The sequence below is a fragment of the Sinocyclocheilus grahami genome, unplaced genomic scaffold (genome assembly GCF_001515645.1).
Source record: "Sinocyclocheilus grahami isolate Dianchi unplaced genomic scaffold, SAMN03320097.WGS_v1.1 scaffold366.1, whole genome shotgun sequence".
Classification (NCBI taxonomy): Eukaryota; Metazoa; Chordata; class Actinopteri; order Cypriniformes; family Cyprinidae; genus Sinocyclocheilus; species Sinocyclocheilus grahami.
The window spans coordinates 661804-680382 of NW_015505545.1; the positions used below are offsets into that span (position 1 = coordinate 661804).

General features: G+C 37.4%; 2 protein-coding genes across 5 annotated transcripts; both read left to right on the forward strand.

Moving 5' to 3' along the window:
• The first annotated feature begins 847 nt into the window (after positions 1-847).
• Positions 848-5283, forward strand: LOC107549221 (chromatin target of PRMT1 protein-like). Of its 4 annotated transcripts, none has more exons than XM_016230218.1 (7): positions 848-994; positions 1217-1331; positions 1536-1686; positions 1782-1920; positions 2008-2139; positions 2780-2824; positions 4323-5283. In XM_016230218.1, exons 2-7 carry the CDS (start codon positions 1267-1269, stop codon positions 4511-4513), a joined length of 723 nt encoding a protein of 240 aa, XP_016085704.1. In that variant the 5' UTR covers positions 848-994; positions 1217-1266; the 3' UTR covers positions 4514-5283. The 4 variants fall into 4 exon arrangements, with proteins under 4 accessions (XP_016085704.1, XP_016085705.1, XP_016085706.1 ...); XM_016230219.1 differs by having other exon boundaries at positions 848-991; XM_016230220.1 differs by having other exon boundaries at positions 848-949.
• A 9642-nt stretch (positions 5284-14925) lies between these two features.
• Positions 14926-17170, forward strand: LOC107549216 (atrial natriuretic peptide receptor 1-like). The gene is made up of 2 exons (XM_016230215.1): positions 14926-15054; positions 16571-17170. Exon 2 carries the CDS (start codon positions 16607-16609, stop codon positions 17168-17170), a length of 564 nt encoding a protein of 187 aa, XP_016085701.1. The 5' UTR covers positions 14926-15054; positions 16571-16606.
• Positions 17171-18579: the final 1409 nt, after the last annotated feature.

Sequence of the window (18579 nt, forward strand, 5' to 3'; positions counted from 1 at the left end):
AGTTTACATTTTGACATCAAAACCAGTTAATGTATCGTATAGGATGTTTGAACTATCATATTTATTTATACCTGCCATAGTGTTTAATTGGGGTGAATTAACATATGAATATAAGTCAAACACATGTTCAGGTCATATTTGACCCCTTAAAGCACCAAAATAGTTTGATTAAAGGAAATTAAGTGTGTTTTAGGACCATTAAAGAAATAGTTCACCCAAAAATGAAAATTCATGTTGTTCTAAACCTGTATGATTTTCTTTATTCGGTTGAACACAAAAGAATATATTTTGAAGAATGTTGCTAACCAAACAGTTGCTGGTAGCCATTGGCTTTCGTTGTTTAACTTTAACATTGTTTTTGTTATTGAAGTTTCAATCAGATTCATTATTTGAATTGTATCCTTAAAGGAATAGTTATTCATCATTTTGTTCTGAACGCAAGTAAAAGTGAAGTAAGTAACCTGCTCAGAAACCAGGCTGATTTACCTGGTGGGTCAGCTGACTTGTATAGTAAAACATCTTAGATTTAATTTAGGATTATTCAAATCCATTTAGATTTCATCTTAGGTTTGAATAATAATACTACGGAAGAAACCCTTAACTGGGTCGTTTTGATTTTGATTGATGAAAAATGTATGATCTTTTATGATTTTTTTTTGTACAATACAAATGTGAATTAAATATGATATACAATATATACGTTTCTCTTAAAGCTTAAACATCTAACATCACTCTAATAGTGAAATATAAAAAAACGTTATACAAAAATATTATCCAGATCCAAATAAAAAATATATAATAAAATAAATGTTATTCTTTGACGCAGATTGTAGTGTCCATGTGCCGCTCTGTCCGGTAGAGGGCGGTAAACATTGAACCGCGGCACGGCAGCGAGGGTGAATCACTGTCCCAAACTCCGCACACCTGGCACAAAACATCCGACTAAGAAGTAACGTTGTGCTGTGCGCCTACATTGATGCTAACTTGAATGGTGGTAAATCAATAAACGCGATTTTATAAGTAATATTTATAGTCTAAATATTAAAATATGCGACTTTTCTGTTAAATTTTGCACGTTCAAATGTTTGCTAAGTTTTGTTCCGTGCAAATCGGTTGATTGCTGAATTGGCTCAGACCCAAACATACACTTAGAATTAGGACTGTAGGGTAAAGTTAGATGTCAACACTAATTTCACTTCTCATTCTGCATTTTTAGCATATGTTTGTCTGAAAGTCTGACTTGTACACCGCAAGCTGGATGTGAAAATGAATCCTCAGGATTCCCAAAAGATCCTCCTGACCAGCACATGCACCGTCTCTCTGCATGACCGGTGAGAATTAGCCTTGCTGCTATTAACTGCTATTATCGAAATCTAATCCAGAGATACTCATAAGAATAATAGTAGTCCAAGGCACTCGAATCGTATTCAAAAAGTTTTAAAACTTTGTCCAAGGTCCAGAGATACATTTGTTTACAGTGCTTCCACTGTAATATTGTGGTGTGATTCTCTGTCGTCTTGTTCTCCTCCCTGAAGCTTCACCAGTTTGCTGAAGCATGAGACGGCAGATGTGATGGACATCACAGCCGCAGTGAACCAGCAGACTGCAGCCTCGCTGAAGAACCAGCGCCTGGCTCTGGAGATGGCCAACAGACCCTCTGTGCTGGCCGCCCTTCATAACACATCTGTCAGGCACATTCTGTTTGACGAAATACAGACCTCTCAGAGCTGATGTTTTCTGATAGCAGACTAAATAGTTTCTGTGACTCTTCCTCTCTGCAGAATATAAATAATCAACTGTGCAAAGTGAGCGTGAAGGCGAGACTTGGCTGTCCCATGGGGAGAGAGCAGGGGCAAAAGAGAGGAGGAGGAGGAGGCGGTGGCAGAAGTGGACTGGTCAAAGGATTTTACACAAGGAAAAGTGAGTGAGAGAGTAGATGAGATGAGATAAACATCAGCATTACATTATATAGCATGTACATGCATGTGTGTGTGTTTTGGGGTGCAGGCATAAGATGTCTGCAAGGGTTAGTCTCCTCTCTAGATGTTCAGAAGGGGTGGAGCCAGCAACAGCGTGGAGGAATTGTGAATTGGACTGGACCAGTGGGAAACAGAGGGGGAGGAGCCATTAGAAAGACAGGTGAGAACATGGAGGTCTGTTATACCTGTCCCAACAACCACACTTAACAGTATTTGCACTTGACCACTTGTTTACTTGCATGACATATTTCCTGTATTTGGCCTAAGTGTTCAAGTAGCCATGAAGAGTGACTACCACAAGTGTGCAAAGAACACACTCACACTTTTATTTTCAATACGTTACAATACTTTAAAAATTTTCTTCTAAATGTCTGTTCAATAGTCACTATGTAACAGATTTGTGACAGTTTAATCGTGGTGCTTCTAAATAAGAGATAAAAGCAGTTGCAGACATTTTACAAAATACACCTACTCATTTCTGTATCAGTAAAATGTGCAACACTTTACTAATTCTAGTGAAAATCGAATTAATTTAACTTACACTTAAGTTTTTCTTGATAGCTCTCAATTGTGGGGTGCGTGAATTCAATGCTTGGCCCCAGACGTATGCAACTTGCATGCTGCCATCTTTGCATCTCTAAAACATTGGTTGTGAATAATTACTTTTATGCCGCACAAAAATAACACCCTCAAAACCCCATTGCTCAATTTTGTCCTGAAAATGTTATATTTAAGACCGAAATGATTATGGAATTTGTTAAAAATAAACCTTAGCAACTCCTAATGTTTGGATTCTTCAGAAGGAAATGCAGAGCTGCAGGTGCCACATCCAGGAACAGCACAAGGTTTGACAAACTTTCCCATCTTACTAGTTTTTCTGTTGATTAGATAATAGTAGTTATTATCCAGCATATTTAACTGCTTTGTAACTGAGAAGTTTCTGATCAGCTGATTAAGTGTTGTTGATGTGTAAATCTGGGTGGTCAGTGTTAATATTTCTAGTCAATCTTATTGGCTTTATGGACAATAATATTAAAAAAAGTTATGTTGTGCTTTATTAGTATGATGAAAAAATCTCAAAAGGTTAAGGACAGTTTGATTCCTTATGATCGAACCCTTTTGAATCTTAGTTTCCTTTTGACTAATCTTTTATGCACTAATCATACACTGGTTTATTAAGCAAATTACTCTGATGATGTCAGATGAAATACCCTGGAACTAATTTTTCTAAATTGAGAAAAACATCTCAAAACAAAAGAATACATAAGCTTTCCATTAATGCATGGCTTGTTAGGATAGGACAATATTTGGCCGAGATACAACCATTTAAAATCTGGAATCTGAGGGTGCAAAAAATCTAAATATTGAGAAAATCGCCTTTAAAGTTGTCCAAATGAAGTTCTTAGCAATGCATATTACTAATCAAAAATTAAGTTTTAATATATTTACAGTAGGAAATGTACAAAATATCTTCATGGAACATGATCTTTACTTAATATCCTAATGATTTTTGACATAAAAGAAAAATCAATCATTTTGACCCATACAATGTAATTTTTGGCTATTGCTACAAATATACCCCAGCAACTTAAGACTGGTTTTGTGGTCCAGGGTCACATACATGCCAAATAGCATTAGAATTGCCTGCATATTTGCTGAAATGTACAAATGTAGTTCCATTTGCTTTTTTGGCTGTTGACCTGTTCAGTGCATTCAGTGAGCATCAGAGATTGCAGTAATTTACCTGGTTATGGAAACACTTTAAACAAATCGGCTCTATTCCATTTCTTTTCAAATGGTGCAGATAAATTGATTTCTTGTTAATTAATTTAATTAATCTGAGCACTAAAAAACTGGCAGATGTTTCTCTCAAAAAGACATTTTTTATTCACATTGTAAGAATATCATGCATATTTGTCACCTCACTGAAGTGATATGATTAGATTCAGTACATGCAAATGTTTTCAGTCATAACCATCACTCATGGTTTGGGGAAGTCATGGCCTAATGGTTAGAGAGTTGGACTCGTAACCTAAAGGTTGCGAGTTTGAGTCTCGTACCGGCAGGGATTGTTGGTGGGGGAGTGAATGTACAGCGCTCTCTCCACCTTCAATACCACGACTGAGGTGCCCTTGAGCAAGTGAACCCCCAACTGCTCCCCGGGTGCCACAGCATAAATAAATGGCTGCCCACTGCTCCGGGTGTGTTCACGGTGTGTGTGTGTGTGTGCACTTAGGATGGGTTAAATGCAGAGCATTAATTCCTAGTATGGGTAACCATACATGGCCACATGTCACATCACTCATGTTTTAGCTATAAAATAACTCTCGTTTATCTGCACAGGTGGTGGCCGTTTTACGTCTGTCAGTAGGACACATTCAGGGTGCAGCCGGGCTAGATTCGACAGCCACCAGATTCCTTCTCGGGAGCAGTTGGATGAACAACTGGATGAGTACATGTCTATGACCAAGAGTCATTTGGATGCAGAGCTGGATGCGTATATGGCTGAGGTGGATTTGGGTGACAGTGTGTGATTGAGCTCCACTGCATATTCCTTAGTTCAACCCTAACTAATGGAGCATGTAGTCTGACTTGCAGATAGACTGCTCTGTTACAGGGCTATTTGTCCTTATTGATTGACTCCAGCAGACTTGAACTAATTGTATATAGTTGCTGCGTCCCTCAGAGCTCTGCTGCTTGAACCTTTGACTTCCAGTTTGTTACACTAATTGAACAATAATTATTTTTCCCACAGTCTTACTGAACAAGAAAGATTTGAAAGCTTTCCGAAGGCTTGTGCTGCTTTCTAGGACAACTCTTTTTAGTAGTCCAGCATGATGTTGTTTCTGAGAAAACCGTTTCACTTTATTTTATAAGCAGTTCCATTGAATACTTGCATTGAATGAACATGAATCACCCCTCAGTTAAAAGCTTACTAGTTAATAGTTTTATAAGCTGTTTGCAATTAGAAACAAATACGTTTAATAGCCAACATGACATCCTTTTCCTCGTGTTTTGGTTGTAAATTGTAGCAAGAATCATATGAGACCAATAATAAGATTTCAGACTTATTTGGGTTATAACTGGTCTGTAGGAGCTACTTCATGTGTCAGCCATCTTTTCTTTTTCACAACAGGGTTTTGTATCATTCCGATTTGATTAGAATATGCAAGATTGCCTGTACACATTTATATTGTTGGATTATGTGCTACAGGTGGTGATAAAAAAGAAAAAGAAAATAAAAGTTCATGTGGAACTGTTTAAACACACACCCTGTGGTGATAGTTGGTTTTCCCGTTCTTTAATAAAAGATGTTTGTTAATTGCTATCTTTGTCTTGGGCTTCGTTTTTCTTTATTTTTACATGCACTGGTAAAAAAAATTCTCTAAAAAGACAAATATCAACCCTTCACTTGCATGTCTGTTTATAACACAATTTACTTTGTGATTTTTCTTGTTCTATCACAGTCATGTATGAGCCAATGGTGATTATTTTGAAAATCCCAGACTAAGGGTGAGTCAAATCAAAACACATCTACTAGGATCACTAATGTAAAACAATTTACATTTTTTGCATTCTCTCCTATCTAGTATTTTTTCCTGCCATGTGCAGCTGAGTAATGATGGACCAATGGAGGACCGCAGAATTGTTTGTGCAGTCTCCTGTTGCTGTGGAAACAACCGGGTTGGCCTCTCTTTAGAAATCCATTTTCACCAAAACTGTCCTTTCATGCTGTCATTTTGTAGATCAGTGATTTTATATAAGAGAACCCGGGGAAAGATGTATTTGAGCGTGCTTCAGTTGGATCATGTTTATGCTTTTCTTCGTAGTGTGTGGTACCCTGGATTATAGAAGCATCAGATGACTCTGAACCACTGAATCCCTCTGCACTCGAACCAGCATCCGGAGTTTCTGCCTGTGTCACAGGAGGATGAGGGTGTTCTTAGCACTTCAACTACTTCACACAGGTCCAGTTAAATGGCAGCCAATTTATTTACTCTGATGGAAATATACTGGTGGAAAAGAAGCCAGTTGCTTTCCAGTTTTGTTATTGCCAGAAAATGGGCAAAACCTTTTATTGTATTAAGAATGATCAGTTCTGTTTCACATTCTCAAATATATTCTGTGGGTCGAATGTTTTGGATACTGTTTTTGAGAGAAGTCTCTTCTGCTCCCGAAGGCTGCATTTATTTAATCGAAACTACAGTAAAAGCTATATTGTGAAATATCCTTACAATTTATAATAAGTGGTTTCCATTTCAATATATTTTAAAATGTTATTTATTCCTGTGATGGCAAAGCAAATTTTTAGCAGCCATTACTCCAGTCTTCAGTGTCACATGATCCTTCAGAAATTATTCTAATATGCTGATTTGCTGCTTGAGAAACATTTATCAATATCAAAAACAGTTGAAGAATTCAGCTAAGTAGTTGAAAACTGCTTCATGTTTCCTGATACTTTTTTTCAGGATGTTTTGATGAATAGAAAGTAAAAAAAAAAAAACTTTAGTAACATGTCTTTACTGTCAATTTTGATCAGTTTAATTCATCCATGCTCATTAAATTGATTTAGTTATTATTTTTTGTTTAATCCAAACTTTTTTAATAGTAGTGTATCATGGTTTCCACAAAAATATTAACCAACACAGCTGTTTTTAGCAATGATGATAAGAAGAAATGTTTTTTAAGCAGCAGATCAGCACATTAGAATAGTTTCTGAAGGATCATGGGACACTAACAAATGAAGTAATGGTTGCTGAAAATTCAACTTTGTCACTGGGGGTAAAATTATTTTTGGTGTTGTTAGGAAATACAGAACACAAGAAATTGGAGCTTGAAGAGAATTTTGATAAATGATAGATGAGTTCCCAGCAGGGGGTGCTAGATGTTTGTAGTTTCCTATAGTTTAAACACCCCAATCCAGCAGGTTTGGGATAATATGTGATTTAAGAAAATCGTCCCACAGAAAATTAAAATTGCAGTAGTTTAATTAGTATTTCAGTAGCTATTACATTGCTATGGTCCATTTCATTGTTGCCGGCTACATCATATTATTCCAGAATTGCATGTGTAACTGCAATTTATGAAATACTAAGACCAAAAGATTGTTATGTATTGCAATTATGCTATTATAGAAATTGATTAGTGAAGGATCTGCCTCCCCTCACATTAACGTCACCTCTTTGATTGAAGAGTTTGATTCTGAATGCGAGGAGGTGACCCGCTCTTATTTTCTTCCATAAAATGTGAACACCACAGCCCCTTTATTTTCATGCTTCCATAGGCATTTAATCTGAATTTATATGTAAAATAAAAGCCTCTCTCAGCCATCGCTCCATCTTTGCCCCCTGCAACATGCTTTTGGTGCTTCAAGCTGTTGGCTGAAACATTGCCTGTCTGAAGTGCCAGATTAAACTGTTTTCTATATCTGTCCTTGGCTGTTAAGGTTTGTTTAAGCATCCAGAAACACTATGTGGTCCGAATCCAATCTTCTTTGTCAAGCTAGATCTTCTTCATCAAGCCCAAGCTAACCCCAGGGAGGCTGTCGGTGTTCATTCAAGGAGTGAGTAAATGTTCTTTTGTTTGATTCATGCTGCTATGGTAGAGAGTTGTAGGTTTGTTGTTTGTTTACACACTCACGGTTCTACAATATTAATTGTTTTCCTGAATTATTAAGCACGTTTTACATTCCTGCTCTTTTATGGAAGAGGAATCGTGAGCTGTGAAATGTTTCAGATGGCAACAACATCTGAGGCTAAATGCCACTTGCTGTGCCATTTAAGACCCGTTTATCAATTCAGCCAGTTCTCAGTTGGAAACAGGTAAAAGCTATCATGTCAAGCCTTTATTGTGTGCTGTGACATACTTTTTTTTTTTCCGGCCACCATCATGCATTGGTTCTTAGCAGGAGCCAATTTGGCTAGTGAGCTGCCACCCTTCTCCCTTCTTTCCTGATCTCTTGTGTTTAGACTGTATTGTGCCTCTGAGGACCAGAGGAGGGTTGCCATGGCATTCCTGCCAACAGCAAGAGATGGTGTCAGAGATGAAAGCAGCATGGTAGAACGACGCTGGCTGTCTCCCCTTTGGCCCCTGTTTGAATGCGGTGCAAGGTGTGTGAAGACAAAGAATCAGGAATAAGTTTACATGAGCAAGGGCATCACTTTAGCAAGCTTGCCATCACCATACTGAGAAACTTTAGAAATCCTGAGAAATCTCTGAAAACAGCTGTTTATCCTCACAAGTGGTATTTATAACCACTTGTTCAACACTGGTATCAATGTAACTGCTCCTGTATAGTCTGAGCTTTGTGCTGCTCACTGAGCACAGATGTTCATTGTATGTTTTATGAAGTTTTGAGACTGCTAAATAGAAAGTCTCATTAAAGTGTACTGACACAAAAAGAGGAGAGCTGAGGTTTATCCACAACCACACATTTTTATTTTCAGACTTTCTGGATTAGAATAAAAAATGAATGATGTGGGACTGGTGTGATAGTTTTTTCCCCCCAAACAGATGAGCACACATCAGGATGATGATGTCATGTCATTGCTTGGTTTATTCTCTTCAGTTTGACATGTTAAATGTTCTCATATGGGGTCTGAAAGTCTGATTTGCCCACTCAACATGACTGGTAGTTTAAGCTGTCCTGCTTGTAATACAAAATGCACCTTTTTGTCAATGTAACCGTTACTATCAAGCAGAACACACCAACAATCCTGCCTTAAAACCTAACCTGTTGGCCATAAACCATGACCAATTGGCTATATTGATATGTAGCAAAAATCTAATAAGTGCAACGATTTCAATCCTTTATACAACAGTGATCATGTTTTCACTCATAATATTACAATATTACATTTTTAGAAAATGCATGGATTTTGGTTTTCTGGTGGGGCTTTAATAACATTGTTTTCAAGGCCAAAATGAAACGCATTGTATGAGTACACATGGTGTGAACAGCACATCTTAAGAAGTTTAAGTCAGTTTTTCAGAACGGCTGTCTGAGACAATCGAAGTCAGTGCTGACTGCTGGGAGAGCGATGCGAGAGTTGTAATCAACTATAAACTCAACCTTTTTGGGAACCTATAGGTAAAATTGCCCATTTCTCAACCTCAGATAGGTTGCCAGTGCTTTCTCCCTTTTTCACTGTTATTTCCCCCTCAGTGTTCCAAACATACTTTATGAAATCTGGGGCTTAATAGTACACTTACTTTTTTTGCCAGTATCATATGGCAGAAATACTAAGAGTAGTTTGCTGTTATGCTATACATTCTTTCGATATAAAAATCATACATTGTGATTCAACTGGTTTTGAATTGAGAACAGCACACTTTGCTTTACTCAAAGATCTTGTCGTGTTTTACAGAAATCTTTTATATGGACATGCTGTGGGCTTGTTTTTGCAAATTAATAGCTGTGGTCACACAACGCTCTCTCGCATTTAAAATAATCCAAAATCCGGATACATCAAACAATAGAACAAGGGTTAGAACAATAACTTTTTCTGCACATTTAAATACAGAAACTGAATGGAATTCTAAGTGAATTAGGCCCATGTCTTTGGATTTCCAGCTTGATATGGTGCTTGCTGTGTCAACCGATGATTGTTTTACATTTACATTTAGTAATTTAGCAGAACCTTTTATCTAAAGCGACTTACAAATGAGGACAATGGAAGCAATCAAAATCATCAAAAGAGCAATGATATGCAAGTGCTATAATGGTTCTATATTTTAATGTTTGTTTAACTTTTTTTTTTGAGACCAAGAATAAGTGGGTACAAGATGTGCATAATGTGCTGAGTAAGTTTTTTTTAGATAATGTGACAAAAGTTCTGTGTTCTCTACATATCCGGATCTCCTCATCCAACCTGCTATAATTGTACAGGTGCATATCAATAAATTAGAATGCCATGGAAAAATTCATTTATTTCAGTAATTCAACTCAAATTGTGAAACTCGTGTATTAAATAACTTCAGTGCACACAGACTGAAGTAGTTTAAGTCTTTGGTTCTTTTAATTGTGATGATTTTGGCTCACATTTAACAAAAACCCACAGCTGTGTGCAATCAGTGCAATGGATGATGGGAACTGTAGTCCGGGTGAAGTGCAGAAGTGGTGTGGTGCAAGAGTCCATAGTAGTGAAAAGGTGACCTCTGGTGGCAAGCAGACAGAAGTTCATGGACCGGATTCGTGACACTGAACAGCCAGCTTCTTTGGCAATGAATGTTTGTGGCTTACCCTCCTTGTGAAGGGTGTCAATGATTGTCTTCTGGACAACTGTCAGATCAGCAGTCTTCCCCATGATTGTGTAGCCTAGTGAACCAAACCGAGAGACCATTTTGAAGGCTCAGGAAACCTTTGCAGGTGTTTTGAGTTGATTAGCTGATTGGCACGTCACCATATTCTAATTTGGTGGGTTTTTGTTAAATGTGAGCCAAAATCATCACAATTAAAAGAACCAAAGACTTAAACTACTTCAGTCTGTGTGCATTGAATTTATTTAATACACGAGTTTCACAATTTGAGTTGAATTACTGAAACAAATGAAGTTTTCCACTACATTCTAATTTATTGATATGCACCTGTAAATCCTAAAATGACTTTAGTTGTTCCTTTGCATTAGTCGCTCTGAACGCACTGTACTCAGACAGCAGTTGTTCACATAAAGCCCCCCTAACACAGAACTGGGAGTTTAATGCCATGGAATATATTATAATTAAATAGAACTTCTAGATAACTGACAAGCTGAAGTCATGCTGCTTGATAAAAGGAATATCATTCATTAGCCTTTTTGTTGGAGTGAGGCAGATCTGATTAGCAAACTAGGATCCAACATTTGCTAAACTATAATAGATATGTTTAGTTCCCACTAGTGCATGTAAAGCTGATTCGGTGTGTTTATGCACAATGTTTATACTTCTATATATTTTTTCTGCATGCAGTTGAACTCCAAAGTAACACAAGCATGTCCAGCTGCTGTCATTTCCTGCTGCTCACCAGAATGAGAATGAGAAAGCGAGTGAAAATGGGAGCCACTCTGGAGCCAGGAGCTTTCTTGCTTTAGGACCAGCAATGATTGCAGTTTAAGGTGTGTTTACACCATGGCAAAAAGCACAAGAACATCTCTATTATGAATGTGTGTTTGACACATTTGACAGTTTCATTGTCGGTCCAATACTGCTTCCTGTGTGCTGCGTGCTAGACTGAACAATCTCACTGGCTTTTTCTCTCACTTTCTGCTTTCCTTAAATAAGGGAATGGTTATAAAGGAATGAAATATGGAGATAGAGTTGGGAGAGAGAGGGAGGGAGATGCTATTGTGCTGCATCCTGTTTTGGTAATTCAATCCATCTGACCATCCCGGGGCTCTCTGAAGGGGGATGAAGGACAAATATAGAACTGACTAAACACTGATCTGAGTTCAGCTTGGGTCTTTCTTTTTTAAACATCTCCTGGTCCTAAAGCAGAGTTTCTTAACCTTTTAAATTTTTTTTGTAGCCTGACAGCCTCATCAGTAATGCTCACATACCTTTTTATTGACCTCAACCAGAATTGTTTCTTTTTAAATATTAAAAGGGTCATATGATGCTATTTCAAATTTTCCTTTCTCTTTGGAGTGTTACAAGCTGTTCGTGCATAGATAAGATCCCTAAAGTTGCAAAGACTAAAGTCTCAAACCCAAAGAGATATTCTTTATAAAAGTTAAGACTTGTCCACGCCCTCCTAGCCTCGATTAAACATGCCCCCACATGTCTACGTCACTGTGTGGGAATATTTGCATAACAATGGAAACTAATCCCATATTTTCTAATATTATTACAAAGGGGCAACATGTATATTGAAAATAGCAGAGGGCCTAGGACAGATCCTTGTGGCACACCATACTTTACCGGATTGAATTGAGATGATTCCCCGTTTAAATTAAAGTGATAGCGATCGAAAAGGTACGCTCTAAACCATCTTAAAGCCTGACCTTGAATACCTGTATAGTTTTGTAATCGATCTATGAGTATGTCATGATCTATAGTGTCGAACGCAGAACTAAGGTCAAGTAAAACTAGCAATGAGATGCAGCCTTGGTCTGACGCAAGAAGCAAGTAATTTGTAATTTTAACAAGTGCAGTTTCTGTGCTATGATGAGGCCTGAAACCAGACTGAAATTCTTCATAGATATAATTTTTTGCAGGAAGGAGCACAATTGAGCAGAGACAACTTTTTCTAAAATTTTAGAAATAAACGGATGATTTGAAATGGGTCTGTAATTTGACAGTTCACTAGGATCTAGTTGTGGTTTCTTAATAAGAGGCTTAATAACTGCCAGCTTGAATGGTTTTGGGACATGACCTAAAGATAACGACGAGTTAATAATATTGAGAAGCGGTTCTTCTGCTACAGGTAACAACTCTTTCAGTAATTTAGTGGGTACAGGATCTAATAAACATGTTGTTGGTTTAGATGCAGTGACAAGGTTATTTAGATCTTCCTGTCCTATAGTTGTAAAGTACAGCAGTTTTTCTTTGGGTGCACTGAATTGTTTTCACATAGATTACCTTTGCTGTCATCTGACAAGTTAAGTTAATCTTTAAAAATGAATAATTTAACAAAATAATTTCAACTTCAGCAAATCTCAAAATGAATATCCATTTTTCACACTGAACATTTATAATGCTATACCCAAATTTACTTGTATCCTCTTACATTATCAGTTTTTTGTTGTAAACATATGTTTTGAATTTATTTAGACAAAAGAATATAGAATTTTATTATCAGCCATTTATTGGTTACTGGCCATAACATTAATAATAATTGTTTATCAACCATAATAATAATTGTGCATTCCTGCTTGAAAAGGAATAAAAAAATCATAATATTAATCATAATTTGTTTTTTTTAAATTTAACAATGCAAAATCACATACTTTCCAAGTACTCCCTTGAATCTGCTGAAGTATGTACATCTGTTTGGGAATCACTACCATAAAGAATTATACACCTTTTAATTCATTTATCTAGGCACTACAATGTAAATGTATTACAACAAAAAAAGAGAGATTATCTGAGGATGTCTATAGAATTACCCATAATTGACATTGAGATCTGCAACATGCATATGACTATTATTTGGACATTCCATTAAAAAACTGTTAATGACTGGCTTTAAATGTAAATGTCAGAGTCGTGCTGGAACACTGCTGGCTGAAAGCTCAAAAAATAATCTCTCATAAGTAACACACAAACACACCATCAGCTTACAGAAACCAAGGAGACACAAACACAAACACCAAGCAGCTCCACAGACACACAAACACTCAGCTGAAGAAGGTTAGATTGAACTCAAAATGTTTGGAGAGCAGATAGAGCTTGTCCTGACCCATAGGGGCACATCTTGTTGGGCAGCTGGAAACTGCTCTGACCTGCCTCTCATAAGGGTCACAACAAATGACAGTGAAGGAATATCAGCTCACAAAAGCATTTAAACCTTTGTAACCTCACTGCTGTGGCCATATGGACCACCACTTTCAGCCCTGTACTTACTAAGACAAAGTAAGGTCTACCTTTCTGAAACAACTAAAAATATTTCCACACTACTCCTGGAGAACACTTTAACACCTTAAAGTAAGCATCAACAACATCTGTTAATAACATTAATTTCTACATGCATTATGCTAATACATTTGTAACATTTCAGGTTGTATAAATGAACATTTATGTATTATGAACAATTTTAAAATCAATATTAGCCTCTAATTGTTGTTGGGAATTTAATCAAATTATACAATATCGTAATTGGGTACTAGTAAAATATCTACTATGTTTTAATGAATCTTTAGTGACATATACAGGTCAAAAGTTTGTAATAATTACATTTCTTTTTAAATTGTGTTATATAAAGAGTCTTTTGCTCACCAAGGATGCAATTCTTTGATCAAAAATAGAGTAAAACAGTAATATTGTGAAATCATTTTAATATGCTAATTTGGTGCTCAAGAAACATTTCTGATTATTAACAATACTTTTAAGCTAAATTGATCAAAAGTGATAGTAAAGACATTTATAATGTTACAAATTTTTTTATTTCTCCTGAAAAAGAGTCCTGGAAAAATGTATCATGGTTTTTGTAGTAATATTAAGAAGCAAAAACTTTCCAAGATTTGAAATAATAAGAACCATTATTAGTAATTGTGCACCAATAACAAATAAGCAGCAGATCAGCATATTAGAATGATTTCTGAAGGATCGTGTGACACTGAAGACTGGAGGAAAAGCTGCTGAAAATTCACAGAAATTACATTTTAAAAATATTTGATTATAAAACAGATACATTTTATTGGAATAATATTGCACAATAGTGCTGATTTTGCTGTATTTTTGATTAAATAAATGCAGGCTTGGTGAACCTAAGATATTTCTCTCAAAAACATAAAAAAGTCTTAATGATTTTTAACCGTCAAAAATGTTTGGTTCACTTTTGAATAGTCACTAATGGAAAAATAGTTCTTTGCTCACATTTAGCTGCCAGCAGGAGATAACAGAGTCATACTAACTAGCCAAACCTTGACCTCTTATTTCTTGTAGGTAATATTCATCTATGGTTATTCAATACACGGTGGAAGCTAATGGATTTTGATGCCATTGATTTCCTCTGACTTGAAATTAGATGTGGGTTTACATTGTTGATTTTTTATAGCTGGGAACATTTGGAAATGTTTCTCTGACCAAAGGGTCAACCTTTACCCTACTGGAATAGAGAAGAGAGAATGCATTAAAACACATCAGGGCTGATCTTCCCTCTCTCTCTCTTCCTGCCGGCAGTAACTGCAGCTGAGAGGCATTAATACCCTCAGAACCCTGGAGCATGGCAGGGAATGCAGCTCAACACGGAGATGAAGGAGGTGGAGCTTTCTGTGAGGTAATGTGATTTGAGAAAATCTTGGCACTCTGAGTGACACACAGTCAGCCTTTGGGGATGAGTTTCACAGAGGCAGCAATGTGTTTTGTGCCCTGCTGAGTGGACTGTCACAGGATCGTATCAGCTCATGTTGAGGAGACCAAAAGACACCATGTATAAAAGGTACTTAAGAGAGTTTTCTGTTCTGCTTGTTTGGAGTTTGATATGTAGTTAGTTTATACTTTTTTAACTATGTGATTACATTTTAGATCAGTGCTTCTCCACTGGTTTTGTTTAAGGACTTTTTACACTGGACATGTGGCAAACCTGTATTTATTATGTAGTTGAGTTGCATTTTGCATTGCACCATTTGAGAGCAACTGATTTTCTAAGGAGAATAATTGTAATGTTTTCTACAGGCATGAGGTGTATGTTTAGCTGTGATTGGATGCATTCAAGTATTTCTGTCATATTTAGAGTTTTGTATTGCCTTCAGTTGCATGATATTAACACTGTTTCAACAGAAATAGCATAGATATCATTTTTTTTCTTATAAATGAATATAAAACAGCTTTTTTAGATTGGAGCGCCTGGTAGCACTTTACAATAAGCTTCAATTAATTATTTTTAGTTGCATAATGTATAAGCTAATGCATAAGGTATCATGAACTAACAAGGAATAATACTTTTACAACAGCTATTAGGCTATGTTAATCTGTACATATGCTAATAGAACATTTCTTGTTGTATAAACTAAAATTTCTAAAAATTAATATGAACTTATATTAATTAATTATGATCAAATTTATGTTGACAATGGAGCCTTATTGTAAAGTGTTACTCGCTATTTTTTAGCATTCCCTTTCATTTCAATGGCAGTTGCTTGGTTGCTGCAAGACCCACCAAACTACATTATTTGAAATTTGTCAACTTTGCTCATTGTGGCTCAGTTCTGCAGCCAGGTTTTTATGAGCCAATCACATCAGCTTCGGGAAACATTCCATAATTTTGGCACAACTTGCTCTATGACTTGGTAGCAGCTAGCCAAACTAGCCAAATATGAACAGGTTGTGGGCTATGCATTCATCCTTAAAATTAACTAAAATACCCCCCCTCCTCCACAATTATTATAATTTAATTTTTTCCCCCCATAACCTGTGTTGTCTGTTTTCAATTATAACCAACCAGTGATGGTGACTGTTGTTCAAATTTTGAGCCTGCGACATAAAATGCTTTCTGTTAGATCTTTTGAAATGTGCAGGCGATAAGATAAATTCAACCAGGAGTAAGTTCTTGAAGAAAAGACAATGAAACGATTTTGAACATGGAAGGTTTAATTTAGTTTTCTTCCTTTTTTCCCCCTTGTGTGTGTATGTTATGGTTAGCTGTTGTGTAATAGTTTGTTGGGCAATTATATGTGAGTGAATATGTTTGTGTGTATGCGTTGTAAGGTTTGGATATATTTAAGAAAAAATCTAATAATAAACTAACTAAAGTACAAGACCAGGGATTTCTTCTCAGAGGTGAAAATAAGATTAGTTCATTTGGAAATAGGCTATACCTTCGCTGACCCAAGTATAGAGTAAATTAATTAGTGAAACAGCTAAATCTCAGAGCATTTGAAGTGTGTCCAAGTACAAAAATAACCCGTAAGTACATTTATAATGGGATCTCATATGATAAATCTTTTTGTGTCTAGTGTTCCTGATCAGTTGGAAGCTTGAGCGGCAGTGATATGAGTCTCTTGCTCTGGTTCGGTGGAGGCAGATCGTTTCTGCTGCTTTTGATCCTGCTGTGCTGTGGGACCCTGTCGATCTGGACCAAGACCAGCAGACACCAAGGGTCCCGCAGACCCGTGCACAACCACACCGATGACATCATACTGGCTGTCATACTCCCTCAGCACAATACGTCCTACCCCTGGGCATGGCCTCGTGTGGGACCTGCGCTGGACCGCGCCATTGCTCGCATCAATGCCGACCCCACCCTACTGCCCCGGCACCACGTCCGGCACATCTTTGCCAACAGCGAGAATGGGGACGGTATCTGCTCAGAGTCCATCGCCCCCCTCATGGCCGTAGACCTGAAGTTCGAACACAACCCGTGGGCTTTCATAGGGCCCGGCTGTGACTATACCTCCTCCCCTGTTGGGCTGTTCACCGCTCATTGGGGCCTCCCCATGATCACGGCAGGGGCCCCCGCCGTAGCTTTCGTGCAGATGGGTGTATTTGGGGGAAATCTGTGGAAGCTGAATGACTTTAGAAGAAAAAGTCAAAACCTGTATGACTTCATCTTCTAAAGAATACAAAAGGAGATATTTTGAAGGATGTCTCAGTGTTTTTTGGTCCATATAATGAAAGTCAATAGGATCGAATGTTGTTGTGTTAATTGTGTTCTCTAGTCATATGGGTTTGAAATGACATGAGGGTTAGGAAAAGCCAGAATTTTAATTTTTGGGTGAACAGTTACTTTAAATGCTTACAGAAAAGTTGTGTGTGTGTGTGTGTGTGTGTGTGTGTGTGTGTTTATTTATTGTTTGTTTGTTTGTTTGTTTGTTTATTAAAATTCATGATGGTTTCAGTATATCAAATAGATGCTCAAAGCTTCTTCCTGTGACTTCCTTCCATGTTCCTGTGGCTCAGTGGTAGAGCATTGCGTTGGCAGAGCAAGAGGTCGTGGGTTCGATTCCCAGGGAATAAACATACGGGTAAAAAATGTATAGCCTGAAAGAGATCTCAGAAGAGCGGAAATGCCCTTTCCCACCTCCTGCCTCTTTCCCCTAAATCCTGTAAAAACATCTTCACATCATTAGCAGCAGGAAGACAACACATGGAGACACACCACCTACCATGAGAGTGGAATCTCAAATGTATTCCTGCTCTTGTGCTGGAGTTTTCCATGTGAGTGCTCTCTCGTTTGGAGATTCAGAATGCTTGTCTCTTGAAAGCACAGTTATATATTTATAAAACTGAGAACATAAAGTGCATTTAATTTGATCAAATCTATATTACCAGGACAGGGCAATTTTGAAAACACACAGGTTGTAAATGTCGATGAAAGTGGACTTGAACATTGTGCTGGGACGTTGAGGCATTTAGAGAGCTTTAGATCACGAAGCTGGACATGCAACTAACTAATTACATAATTACAACCATCTGAACATCCATTTGGTACTTGGAACATAAATTTTTTGTATTGTTATTTGCGCACATCATTACACAAACCCAGCTACAAATGCACACTCATTCATAACCTTTCAGACTTCTCGTTCTCTCTCTGCAGTGCTGAAGTGATGTGCACTTAGCTGCTGCTTTGCTCCTGGATAAAATCTCCAGCACAGCAAGGTTGTTAATGGCCAGAAGTCAGCAGGTGCTTCAACATCAATCTCTGTCTCTCATATACACGCCCGCACGAACGCACACACACACTTCAAAGCTGCTCTGTTGATGAGGACTGTGCTCCTCTGGTTTAATTTTTCCATGTACCCAATCACTTCAATCACACCTGATTCTGAACATGGTGGAAACCAGCATCAAAGAGGACCTCAGCTCCAGAGTGCCAACAAGATGATCTGGTTTTCAGGCCCCTGACCCAGATTTTGGAAGTCTTGAATTCTGATCAAGGACAAACAGTTCTGTGTCAGGACAAACAGAACTGCATGAGCTCTTCATAACGGGTTGAGCTCATATGGAATTGTTTGTAATAATT

Coding starts and splice junctions, on each gene's coding strand:
- LOC107549221 (XM_016230218.1), top strand. CDS start 1,267: ATGAATCCTCAGGATTCCCAAAAGATCCTCCTGACCAGCACATGCACC. Junction 1,332..1,535: donor ACCGTCTCTCTGCATGACCG/GTGAGAATTAGC, acceptor TCCTCCCTGAAG/CTTCACCAGTTTGCTGAAGC. Junction 1,921..2,007: donor AGGATTTTACACAAGGAAAA/GTGAGTGAGAGA, acceptor TTTGGGGTGCAG/GCATAAGATGTCTGCAAGGG.
- LOC107549216 (XM_016230215.1), top strand. CDS start 16,607: ATGAGTCTCTTGCTCTGGTTCGGTGGAGGCAGATCGTTTCTGCTGCTT.